This window comes from Gallus gallus, chromosome 2 (genome assembly GCF_016699485.2).
Source record: "Gallus gallus isolate bGalGal1 chromosome 2, bGalGal1.mat.broiler.GRCg7b, whole genome shotgun sequence".
Classification (NCBI taxonomy): Eukaryota; Metazoa; Chordata; class Aves; order Galliformes; family Phasianidae; genus Gallus; species Gallus gallus.
In genome coordinates this window covers 8,435,160-8,448,770 of record NC_052533.1, presented here as the reverse complement: position 1 = coordinate 8,448,770, position 13,611 = coordinate 8,435,160, and the positions used below count along the sequence as shown (strand labels likewise).

At 38.1% G+C, this 13,611-nt stretch overlaps 1 protein-coding gene across 5 annotated transcripts in view; it reads left to right on the top strand.

Moving 5' to 3' along the window:
• LMBR1 (limb development membrane protein 1) overlaps positions 1-12,935 on the top strand; it is a 65,718-nt gene extending 52,783 nt beyond the window's left edge. For all 5 annotated transcript variants that reach the window (XM_046917138.1, XM_046917134.1, XM_046917136.1 and 2 more), the window contains 3 exons: positions 1,345-1,411; positions 5,608-5,769; positions 6,942-12,935. In XM_046917138.1, the coding sequence (XP_046773094.1) occupies positions 1,345-1,411; positions 5,608-5,769; positions 6,942-7,024 (312 nt within the window). In that variant the 3' untranslated portion in view covers positions 7,025-12,935. The remainder of the gene's footprint in view (positions 1-1,344; positions 1,412-5,607; positions 5,770-6,941) is intronic.
• Positions 12,936-13,611: the final 676 nt, after the last annotated feature.

Sequence of the window (13,611 nt, the reverse complement as noted above, 5' to 3'; positions counted from 1 at the left end):
TCTTTTAGTTAGTAATGGCCCCGAATGGCTCATTTGCAGTGATCATTATTTGTTTGTAAGCTGCGTAAACACAAACTGGAAGATTTTCAAAATGCTGAATGAGTGGGAAAAAGGATGTGCTCTGTTTAGTTTGGATGGCATCCATTCACTTGTTAACAAGCTCTGCTATTCCCAGCTTTTTACTTGCTATAGAAAAGCTGGTGAAAGAACTTTTTTCAAAGGAAATGTATTGCTAATGAGGAACTTTGATTGTGCTAACTGTACTTCAGGGAGCTTGTTTGAAATCTGAAGAACTTGGTTGCTAGAAGTAATACAGAGTAATTCAAATTTGAATAATTAAACTAAGACTAAGGAGGTCTATTCAGCAACGATTTGCAGTTTGAGGCTAATTTGACTTTCTGCAATTTAGCACTGGCTTGAGTACAACAAATGCTGTTACCTAATGCTGAAGAACATGTTTATTTATTTTTTTTGCAAAATATTCCCACAGCTGACAAGAGGAGGTGATCAGTAACCAAGGAACAGATGTTGAATTTAATTACACATCAGTGTGTTTCACTGTAAAGAAAAGATATTGGATTAAAATATTAATTATTGGAAGGGGAAAGTAGGTAAACGTGGAGTGGGTATAGTAGATTACTTAAGGAGTTGAAATATTCTTGATGTTTTGTATAGTTCACAGTACACAAAAAAGTATAGAAATTAATAGAGATGCATGTATATCTACCCTCTTTTAACAAGTTTGGAGTTTTTCTTTTGAATTCTCATAGAATTAGGGCTGAAGAAAGTGATCCCTCCTGAGAGAAAGAAGTTTCAATTACTCTTTATAAAAGGCTTTACAAAAACTGGAGTAAAATCTAACAGCTGTGATTTTTTTTCATACTATTTAAAGTGATCAACAGGCATTCAATTGAAAAGAAACTCTTTGTTGTAATTTTTTTAAATAATGCTAATCCTGCAAGCAGTTACATACAAAGCTTAAGCTGATATATCAGTCATCTAGTTAAGCTCATGGAATGGTTCTTTTCTAAAAAGTTTGCGGGAATTAAATAGTTGATGCTTTGCAGCATAGTAGTTTTGAATCTGTACATACTTAACACTTTGAAAAATAAATGAATACATATTTGATGTTTTTAAAACTCTTGGATGATAAATTGTGTAACACCGTGTGGAGAGGTGTGACAGAGGTAATCGACTACCAACAGGTTGTGGAATTCTTAAGGTTCCCTTTGAACAATATTTTATGCAATTAATTTTCCTTCATCTTGACCAGATTTTCTTGGTTTCTTTTTTCCTTCAATGGTCCTGTTTATCATCTCAATGCTATTTGACATACTCAAACAGATAATTGGAAACTGTGTCTCAATCTTGGTGCTGAGCTCGGCTTTGCCAGTGATGTCAAGGACACTGGGTAAGTGAAGCATAGAACGTTGTAATACAAAATATTAGAATAAAGGATTTACCCATTTAGGAATGGGTAAAAAAAAAACAAACCCAAACAACTGAGCAACAAAACGTGTAGTTGTAACTCATGCTGTTGTCTGTGTTTGGGACCCTTTCTATAACATGAGCTGTTTATTATACTGAAGAACGTGCATTTAAAAAATGGCAGCAATGCATTTTCTGGAGAACACTGTTTTTAAAAGGCAGGCCAGATTTCAAAATTATTGAAAGGAGATGTGAAGAATACACGGTACAAACAGGGCAGAATAAAGTAGTTTCGTGTTCGCTGTCAAATTACAGAGCTTTGTTTTTATGGAGAAAATACATTTGGGGATTTCAAATATAAAATGAAGTAACGTTAAGTGGAAATGCCTTCTGAAACAGTTTAATGAATCTTTGTTGATTAATTCTATTTGGCACTGTGATAACCAGGCTACTTTCATTTTCACTGAAGTCTGCTTGCACTTTGCATTCCTTCAGTTTTAAAATGCAAACCATTTGAATCTAACATTGCAGAGTTGAAGTAATTCTGATGTTTGTTTTTAAGAACCAGCAGTAGCATTCGAAGTGAACAACAGAGCCAGTTGCAAAGACAAGATGTTCAAGATGTTTCGTTGAATTAGTTGATCTTCAGCTTGAATTGTAAAAGTCAGATTGCAAGGCTATTACAAAGTACATAAAAGTAGATGTTTAAGTAGTGGAAGATACTTGCAGCTAATGTGAATTTAATTGGCAATATTGAAAAAAAAACTTTATCTCAGACTGTATATCTAAAGTTTGAGTTAAAGCTCAGGCCCACAGAGCAGCAACTTGTACTCAACAGCAGTTCTGTAGCCAATTATTTCCAATCAGAATACAGTAGAGTAGCTAGTGTTTTCCACTAGGCTATACTGTACATTTCTGTGGTGTGTATCTACAGATGAGTGTTATGTACTAAATCATTTCTTTAACAAAAAGAAACATAACATGATTAACGAGTAAATGTCTGCAATGCAATGCATGTGGGAATGCTGAATCCTAAAGTATGCATTCTAGAGCTCACATATTAAAAAAAAGAAACACAAAACTGTAGCAAAACTTGATAAAAATGCTAAGAAATAAGTCAAGTATTTAATGCAGTGTTAGCATGCAGCTAGTTTAAGACCTCTGTACAATGATTTTAGCACTGAGGAAGATGTGTCAAAAATTAGTGTATTAAAATAGAATTTTAACAATAGGATTGTGTCCACTGCCTTATTGCATTAATCATTTGTTTCTTAAAAAATCACTGTTAATGGTCTATGAGATTAACGGATGATAATAAATGGTTTCTGTGGAAGAAAGTATACATGCTGGGTGCATTGTTGTCTCGTAGGAAACAGATTAATGGTAAAACTCACTTAAAAAAAAAAAAAAGGGCCGACAAATGAAATTCCTGAATAGTTTGCCATAGAGATAAATAAAAGAAGAAAAAAGATGGAACAATTAACACACAGCTAACAAATGCACAGACACAGCTGTCCAAACAGGATTAATAGAGTGTGTTAGAGTACAGTGAGTCATGTGGTGCTTTGCAAAAATATCAACATGTGTTGCACTACATGCTACTGCCCTGTGGGACTGAAGAGGTGAAAAGAAAGAAATATGTTAAGCAGATTCATCGTCTTTTCACATCATTAAATAAGGAAGTTTCTAGACTGCACAGAAAGCACTCAATATTATTGTTATGTGAAAGGTAAAACAGCAAAAGTTATCTGATACATGTATGGACCTTCTTCAAGTTTTAAAGATGGAAGTACCAGAATTTTTTAATGTTAAATGGCATGCTTATGTGGATGAGCTGTCTCTAATCTTTCTTTGTCCATGATAGTTTTTACTAAGCTAAACTGATTTTATCAGAACTCTTCAGCCTTAGTAATCTTGCTTGAATATTGTCTCCCACCAGCACTGTATTGCTATGAGGCAAATGGAGAACAGGGCACTTAATAGGCAGAAATATAGAAACAAAGAATTGTGAACAAAATGGAATTTTCTAATTTGATGAAAGCTTTCCCAGAATTCTTCTCTTGCTTGTAATGGTTGAGCAAAAAGTGGTATGAAACTCCTTTGCAAATATTATTTAAAATTATGTTTCTTTTTTAACTTGAACAGCTTTTTATATGATTTTTTAAAAAACCTGAACAATTACTTAGTGCCTCATTTGGGAAACTGTTGTGAACTTTCATGAATATATGTCTACTAGGGATGTAGCTTTCAGTTCTGAGCAGCTTTTCAAGTTGCAGTCTTGGGAACTGTTTTTTTCCTACAGGCTGTGTAGATTGTGCTTCTGAGGAGTCACAAAAGCTTGTTAACCTTTTCCCCAGCACGCCTACAGAATGATGCTGTCTGATTTTCTCATGAGCACTGACTTTTTTGTATTTGTAAGAGGAAAATGTGTAGCTTATGTTACAGAAGTGTTGTGCTTCATTTTTGTTTGTCCTTGGAACTCCCACACCATTGCCAGCTATTCTTCTGAACCCCTTTGTGTCCAGATAAATTCACCCAATGTTCTGCCTGTTTTGTTTCTTTTCCTTTGAGGGTCCGGAAGTCTATACATTCAAGTTTGACTTTCTCAGTTTTCCTGTAGCTCTGCAGCCTGAGTAAAACACTCTGCTGCTTTGAAAATGTTCTTAAGGGCACTGTTTGGCTTCATGTGTGAAAACAACTGTTATTTTTCAACTGTTTACCACTTATTCAGTCAGCTTCTGCTTAATTTCTCTTGCTTTATTTCTACTTGCCTCTCTTTTGCTGTTTTGGTCAACTTTAGGTTGATTTTTTTTAACCCCCTTTATCCTTTCAAACTTTTTTCATTTTCTTAATTGTGTCATGTTTTGCTTGAACACAAAAGTTGATTGTTTTTTTTTTTCCCAATTAAAATGACTGAGTACAAGAAGCATCTGCCTTTTAATATGATGATGGCTGGTTGAGGAGTCTTGAGGCCAGGACTATAGCTCAGTGAGGTTTGTAAGTGCTGAGCTTACCTTAGAATGAGATGTCAGCTACCTTCCTTTCAGTCTCTTCACTTAGTATTACTGGTGAAGTTGCAGTTCTCAAAGACCTCAATCTTTTCAAAAATAAGATGATAGAAAATGCTTCCAGATCCTGCAGAACCTGGTCTAGTTTCTGATGCCATTTTAGTTCTGGCACAAGGTAGACTTCCTTCCTTCACAATTTAGTGAATGTGAGAACATGTTGCCATAGCATTTTCTGAGTTTTTTTAGGTATGTAACAGCTCATTGATCCTAGAAAATCATTATTTGTATATTATAGAATTATAGAATGGCTTGGGTTGGAAGGGACCCCAAAGATCATCAAGTTCCAACCCCCTGCCACAGGCAGGGCCACCAACCTCCAGATCTGGTACTAGATCAGGCTGCCCAGGGCCTCATCCAACCTGGTTTTAAACACCTCCAGGGACAGAGCATCCATAACCCTTCTGGGCAGCCTGTTCCATCACCTCACCACTCTCTCTAAAGAACTTCCACCTGATGTCCAATCTAAACCTTCCGTCCTTGAGCTTAAAACTGTTCCTCTTTGTCCTATCACTGTCTACCCTTGTAAAAAGTTGAGAAGATGACCTGTCAGCACCATCTTTCAGCCAGGCTCTTTTCCTTCTGTGCAAATACAGGCAAATAACTCTGGGAAAAAAGCTATGGTTGGAAAGAAGTCTTTAAACATCAGTTTCAACAACAGATGCTCTGAAGAACACAGACATACAAAAGCTCAGTGTTGTGGTTCTCATGGAACCTGTACTGCCTGTTTTTCAACAAGAAAGTCCACAATGTATTTTATCATTTTTCTGGAATAGATTTTATAGAAACTGAAATTTCAAGCATTTTTCTTTCTAATATTTACTTTTCCCAGTTATCTTTATTGAAACTGTAAAGGCAGAATTCTTGTTTAGAATGAGGAGTTACTTGAGTTCTCATTATTCAAACATTTTGCTAGGAAACCTAAGAAGGCATTTTGCTAAGCGTCTTCGTTTTATGGTAGTCAAAGAGGCAAGTGACTTGATAGCATTTTCTTGTCTGTTTAACCATGTCTTACTGTATGTTGTCTGAAACTGCTTCCACAGAGTGATAGTTGTGTGTTTTTCTAAAAGTGTGATCAAGGTTCTAATGCAAGTCTCAAATTCAATTTTAACAGGAATTACTCGATTTGATCTGCTTGGAGACTTCGGAAGGTTTAACTGGCTGGGAAACTTCTATATTGTATTATCTTACAACTTGCTCTTTGCTATCATGACAACATTGTGTCTGGTCAGAAAGTTCACTTCTGCTGTGAGAGAAGAGCTCCTGAAGGCATTAGGTAATAGTAGTACTGGAAATTTAGTTTGTACTTCATATTACTTTACTCTAACATTGATACCTTGTAGTGTTACTGTTCTTCCATGTTGCGAGAGCGTAGAACATGTTCTTTGCTGCTCCTGAGCATGCAGAAGTCTGAATTTATATCCAAGTGTGAACAGTGGTTGTCAGTGATTCTTAAGGGGAACTTGTCATTTATTGGCAATTGGGAGGCAGAAGTAAGAGACTTCAATCTTTCTTCCTGTCCTCTTACCCTGACAGAGATACCTAATCCTTAAATTCTTGTTGGGTGTATTATATTGGGCTGATTTCAGATTCTGCATTCCAAAATGTAAATGTTCATGTGCTGCGTTTGTTTGTTTTTCGAAGCAACATATTAATTCACTAAAAATAAGTTAGTGGAAGTCTGGACTGCTTTGTTTTGATGTTTTTCTAAGTGCTACATGTTTACAAAGTCCTTGTACAGAATGTATGGGATCTTAATAACTGGCTGAGTAAAACCTAGAGTTGATAACAGGATTTTGATCAAATCATGCTTTCATGTTCAGGAATTTGCAAGTCTGGCTATACAAAAAAGGTGGGAAAAATATTTGATACTAAGAAGTCGTTACTGAATCTCGTGTACTAATGAATGAAGCTCCTTATTACAACCATAGAATAGTATTTGCTTAAATTGAAAGGACTAACAGTGGAACTTCAGGGTTTGTTTATAAACATGGACTCAGTTTGTAGTATCTAAAAGGTACTTGTGTTAGTTTTCACTGACTACTGTTTTCTGGAGTTGGGAACTTGGTGAGCAAAATCCAAGTGCTTCCTGGAGTGCACCTCTCTTCTGGTGGCGATTAAGTTAGTTTTAGAACTACTAAATAGGGCGCTACAAAATGACTGATACTGTAGGACTAACAGAAGCCATTATGTCATTTTTGATGTTGAGTTTTTAAGCTTCAGGGGATCAGGTGACTAGGGGAATTTAAATAATTGTAATATAAAAAATTTAATAGTGTAAATCTATCCATTGATTTTTATGCTAAAATAGTTTAAGAGAAGTTGCATAGTTCATTTCAGAGAGTGCTTAGTTTGAAGCAGTGTTTAGTTTGTATGTATTTATCTGAATAGTATGCACATGAAATTCAGAGGAATCTCATTTTTTCCTTATTGTGTAATGTTTTTCAGGACTAGATAAACTTCATCTGTCGAACAATCCAAGAGACTCAGAGACAAAGCCGTCTGCAAATGGGCATCAGAAAACACTGTGATTGACAATCACCTGCAATCAACAGAGCTGAAAACATCAACCTCATGGCATTCCCGTCATCTCATCAGTGTTTTTATATTGTTCTTCTGTTGATAATCTGGGTCCAGCCTTGTCTCATTTCTCGATGCTGTGTGCTTCTGAGGAACTTAGCTGTATCAGATTCTTCTCTTTCCAGTTAACTTTTGGTCTGCTTGTTTATTTCCCAGTAAGTTAATGCAGGAGGTGCCTTGAAGACTGGAAGCTGAAGAGAATAATTAATTTCTTTTTATTGACAGTCTCATATCTTTAGATACAAACCTGCGACACTCTGAATGCACAGTACCTCCTGAGTAATGCAAACAGTTGTAAAGAATAACTTTGGGACTTTGTTTTTTTTTAAAAAAGGGTACACTTGAAGCCCAGTATGACCCTTACTGGAAATGCAAGCTACTTAGAGTGGGCATCCTTGACAGTAGATAAGCAGTTCCACTAAAATTGTTTTAAAAAAGAAAGTTACTGGTAGAGACCCACAGTTCATGTTGGACTCGGTTGGCTGATAGCATGAAGCTTTCTTGGAAGGCCGACGTTTTCAGTTCTCTGTTCCCAGCTGTAAATGCCAGGTTGCTTTACTGGTAGTCAGGCAGTGTCTAATTAAATAGTGAGCAACACAATGAAGGTTAACTTCAGTGTTAAATCTGAGCCTAGTGTGCTTTGGAAAAAAAAAAAGCTGCATAGACCCCATGTCACAGCTCTTACAATTCTGTAATGATGTTGTACCGTGGAGGTCACTCACCCTTCCAAGTACATCCCTGTAAAATTCTGTATGAACTCCTGTGTGTAAGCAGTACTTGTAACCCATGCAAGTAGCACAAGGCTAGGAGGCTGTGGTTGCAGGTTTTTTTTTAAGTCTTCTTTAATTTGAAGTAAATTATTTCTCTGAATTTATACTGTAGTTATGAGGATTTCTGTTCAGTGGCATAATCCTGTATCTTTCACTAGCCTGTTTTTTTAATGTACACACAAACATGTATATAGGACTACATGTGTAGATACCATAAATTAAATTCTAAGCTTATAGAGATGGCGTAGGTGGTTTGGTAAGTAAAGCTTGTGTGTTCAAGCTTGGTAGTACAAATTTTTGTGATGTTAAAATTTAACTGCCCAGAGGCCTTACATTCAGAATGGCATCAGTGAGTGCAGTGTCATTTTTCTTAGCATCACTGCTGCCTTAGGAATCCTATTAGCGGTCTATAGTAATAATAATAAAAAAGAAACATAGAAAAGGCAAAACCAGCACCCACCAACAAAACCCCAGCTGTTCAAACTCTAGTTGCATTTTTGTGCTGCTATGTTACAGGTAATGTTCAAATGGATCGGAATGAGGACAACTTCAGTATGTGCCCTGTATGTAGTGGGTCAGTTAATGTTCCTGGTTATTCTGGTTCCTGTTAAACTGAAGTATGTCTGTCTGTGGTTTGAGGTCTTGAGTGTGATCAGGCTGTGACAATTAACTCTCCAGTGGGGTTCTAAGATAAACCCTGTTAGAGAAGCTGTTGGGTGGCATCTACTGAGATGGCTGCACTGGGCTGTAGACTTACAGGTGTGTGTGTGTGAATGTGAGAGTTGTTTTTTTTCTTTGTTTTCGTAGACAGTTTCAAAAATCAAGCTCCAGTTTACCTGAGAATTTCTTGGTTTTTTTTTTTTGCAGGCTGCCTTTTCTGACTTGAACTGGGGCGTAATGTAAATACTGCTGTAGCAAATATGCTGGAGTTACTTTTTGTGTGATTAGTATGAATTCAAGGCTTATTAAACTGACTGTTGATGTGTTGTACTGAGTCTTGGAGGACTTAAAGTAAAATTGCTTGATTTTACTAAGATTTACAAGCATCTCTTTCTGTTGTTGAATGCTCTTTTAGTGAGAAAGGTTTTCTGAGTCAGTTCCTCAGCCAAGAACAGGGAGCTATAATTAGAATTTGTTTGAGAATGTTTACATTTTAAACACAGGGAGTTTTTTTTTTATTAGGGGCATAATTCAGGTATTCTCAGAGCTTGCAGCCTTATGTGTTATCATTATAGCTAAAGGCATATGAAATGTATCCACTTGTCCACATAAGTGATAGTATGACCAAAGTTGTCCTAGTGTCTTAATGGGGCAGGTGAGCTGCGAGTGAGGCTAGTTGGCTTTGTTAATTTCTGTTGCAACTTTGACAGTTATATGAGTATGGTCTTTGAATGGATTTGAGGGTGCACCAACATAAGTCTTGGTTTTCACACTTCTCTCACTAGAGACAGAACGTTTCAGAGAGGTTTGTCCCAGCATCAGTGATCCAAGAAGGCAGGAAGAGATGGGCTTCTGAGGTGCATGGGGCTTCTGAGAGCAAGTTGAACAATTAAGCTGATCAGAGGCAGCTCTTGCTGATGAGCCTGTGAGGTTCAGGCAAAACTTGAAAACTGTTTCAAAGTGAATGTTACAAACGTGCCTGCTCCCACCCCTTCTGCATTCTGTAGTCAAAGAGATGCGTGGGTAAAGCCTGTAAGAGAATATTTTACACTGGAATATGACAGATGCTTAAGGACACTGTGTGGTTTCCATGGTGGATAAGCAATTCAGATCTACCCTTTGCAGTTAGTGACAGTGTTTTGTTTAAAAACCAACTGTTTATATTGTAACACTGTCTGCATTATATGTTTGGCCTTGAAAATGACATGCTTATGCAGAACTCCTTACAGAGCCAATGGTACTTTCAAGTATCCTGTGTGTAAGATACAGGTCACTGTATACTTTTCACAGAAGCACATGGTCACTTAAATACACGCAACTGGTAATTCATTAATGGATATGATGATGCATTCCTAGTATTTTGACTCATGTAGAGTCAGGTGGTCTATACCTTCAAGGTATATACAACTGATCTTAGTAACATTAACATCTGCCTCACTTCTTAGGAGGCAAAAAGCACATAAATGCTTCCATCTTCAACTAGATACCACGCAAGACCAAAAAAATAGATGTAAATTAGGTGTTTTAGATCAGCCATTTCTTAGCTTTATTCTGTGTTGGTAGCACAATATTAAGTACAGTGGCAGAGCTGTAATATCGTGGGGTTTCTAAATATAAAGCACACTGGCGATACTTAACACCTTAAGATGATAAATAGCAGTATTGGTTACTGTACAGTAACAGTTTTTGCATTCGTAGGAAGCTTTGTTTACTGTTTGTAATGTGACGTTCATCTTTGGCCCCGCTCCTCCACTGTCTTTTTCCCTGTTGACTGCTTTACGGTGTCATAGAAATTAAAGGATTTGACAAGTTGCTCTCCTTGTCTGGTTCCGAAGTACCACCTCGAGGGGGGCAGCTGTGTGTGTGGGCAGAACCTTGTGCAGCCCTGTGCTGAGTGGGATGGATGCATGCAGTGCTGCAGAGGGACGTGTTCTCCTCCGTGTAACTGATGTGTGCCACCAGGAGCGACAGCCGTGAGAGGGCTACAGCAGTCTCTTCTGTTCCTCACCCATGTCTGCAGTAGCAGCTCAGCTGGGCTCACTGCTGCATAGGAAGGACAAGCTGGCCCTTTCTGTAACAAATTTACCCTCTAATGTACAGGAAGAAGGTAAAAAGCAAAGAGCAATCCCATCCATGTGGCTTAGAATTTGTTAAGGATGGCCTACATTCTCCCTTCTTGTCCCCCTCCTTCAGAAACTTGGTGGGCTCAGGCAGTAAAGTATTGTGTGTTATGCATCTGTATTTAAGCAGCATGTATAACTGGGAATGCCAAGTGCAGGAGTCCAGCTAAATCCTACTGTTTTATGCATACTCTGAATTTTAATTTAATTATTTATGTAGGTGAAGTCATTTCTGTAGGGACAGCACACTACAGCCAATTGAATAACCTCTTTAAGAAGAAATAACTTTGTTTTGTTTGATTAAAAAGGTTATATGAACTGTGAACCTTTAAATGCTTCAGCTCAGGCTGTAAGGTCCCCATGCCCTTCCTGTTGGTATTTTTTTCATTTTAGTGCTAACTTGAAACAATGCTAAAGGTTATCTAAGGATGCAAATCTACCTGACACTTCTCACCTGTATCTTTCAGGGCCTAGAATCTTGTGCTGTTAATTGTACTGCTGATGCTTAACAAGCAATCTGTTCAAGTTGCATTAATATCATTTGAACGCTAAAAATTTCTGCTTTTGAACTCATCAAGAGAGCAGTCGGAGCTGACAGCTGTCCCCTGGCCTGCTTTGATGTGGATTCCAGACTAACCTGGTGTGCAGGTGACATCTGCAGCTGGTGATAACCTCTGCCACCTCTTCCTGCCTTGCCCAGTGCCCTTCCTTCAGACGAAGTCTAACACTGCCCAAAGAAGCTGTGGTGCTCCTCCTTTGTTCTAGGCATGAGGAGATTGGCCCACGGGTTGTCCATCTGCTACACAGTTCTAGTTGCTGTGTTTTTGGATCACTTGTGATTGATGTTCTCAGAGTCTGCAGTCAAAACCATGGGAAGGAGTTGTTTGCATCTTGTGTGAAATTAGGACTGAGTGTGACTTCCAGAATCCCCACTGGGCACAACGATTTTAGGAAGCTGGAGCAGAAAAGTTGGGAAGAAGGCTGTAGCTGACCTCTATGCTGACCATCTCCTGGCTCTTCCATCCTTCTCCTAGTTGATCTTTAGAATTGAACATCAGAGAAAATCCTTATTTTAAATTCTTAAGTTGATGAAGTTCAAGTGCTGATGAAACTGTGCTAAACTTGGCCTTAATTGTTGGTTATTAACATCTTTTCAAGTCCATTTATATAGAGTGAGCACCACTGGAAATGCAGCGATGATGCTCTTCTGTTACAAACATATTAGTATTTATTCATTCATTTGCACTTCATCTGTTTTCTACTACTGGGTTCCATTAAAACAGTCCTGTCATTAGAGTATGGCTGCTCTAAGAGTTTACCAAGAGGTCTGAATTTGGAGTGAGATGGAAATGCTTTAGTCATGCTTTTAGCTTCCAGTAATGCGAGGCAACCTACCTGCTTTTCAGGTGAAGTAGTAACTTCTTTGTACCATTGATTGGAGATCATGCAGAAGGCTGTTCTTGTGAAGGAACTGACGTATGAACATTTCAGACCTCCATGTGAAATGACCATGAAGAAATGCAGCTGTGTTGTGAATGTAACGGATGTGTAAAAAAAACATGCGTTACTCTGAAAGGCACTGTCTCTAAAATCCCCACTGAGGAGATGAGAGTACCTGGGTGCTGCTTGTCATCCATCACTCCTGGTCACCTTCAAGTGCCCTATGCTGGTGTGTCCATAAGAGTACAGTCCTGAATGAGTGCTCCTCTTGGTGTTGCTACTGCTGTCACTGTAAGAATGGCAGCAGGTCCTTCCCCCTCGTGCACTTCTGGATTTTTTACTGTAGTGTTACTCGTTTAGATTGGTCTTAGTTCTTCTAAATTGAAAACAATTGCACAATCTTAACTGTGTGCGAACCTGAGTGATGGCGGATGGATTTAGTCGTACTTTGTTGGCCCAGTTTGTGCTTAAGGCCTTGTAGAGTCTGTAGTCTTGAGCAACAGCTTTTCTTTCACATGGTTGTATGTTGGACCAAGGTAAAACCTGGTTGAAAAATGACGTTCTCCATGCTAATGCAAACAGAACAATATTCTGTATGAATACCTTCTCCCCACCAAACTCTTCTTAGAGTATTTTAGGTCATCCAGGAGTGTGTTTTACAGTGTTCTCAGTTGCGGATGCTTTGCTGTTACAAAACTTGATGAAAATAATTCTTGCTGAGACTTGGTCAGGTTGACTTTTTTGTGTGTGTGAAAAGCCGTGGTTGTAGTTTCTTTTTTCCCCATTGTCTGAAATGTTACATTCAGTGTTTTGTAGGAAGAAGTGTTTTTTGTTTTCATTTTTACTGTGTTTTCAATAAAGTGTGATTCGTAGTGGGGTTTTGATTCAATTATTTAAATCAATGAGGAGGACCTGTGGCATTCCAAGCATTCTAAATGGTTCTGTCAGTAGTTGGCGTGAATAGCTGCATTCCCTTCCATCCTTCCTGCATTTAATGTATTTTTGAGATTCTCCTACAACAACAACAAAGCTTGAATCTCCATCACATACCATATATCGTGTACACTCGGGTATGGCAGCCCTGCTCTTAAAACAAGTGTGTGATTAATCCCAGCACTCCACGCAAGTGAGGATTCTTCATAGAAGAGTATCCTGATTGTGTGATGTTAACAGTATGACTGAAGTGCAATTCTTATGTATTAATAACGTGAGGGTTCTTCAACTCTTTGAAACGGTCCCACTGGAGACTTCAGTGCTGTTTTCTTTAAAAGAAGTCCAAGCATTGTGCATTTGGAAAGGACCTGCAGGCATCTGAGCCATTCAACTGCACAGGATCAAAAATACCTATGTTAGTTTCTAAGATACAGGTTAAATACCAGGAAAACCTGTGACTTCTGTGCTGTCTGATGATATATTGTTTAACTGTCCAAGCTTTCCTAAATGTGAAGTGTAAGTGGCCCTTGCTATGTGTTAAGCTTTAATTTGGTTCTCAAGTATCCACAGTAAGCAAGACAACTCTTCTGCTTGTATGAGCATTTCCAAGGCTCA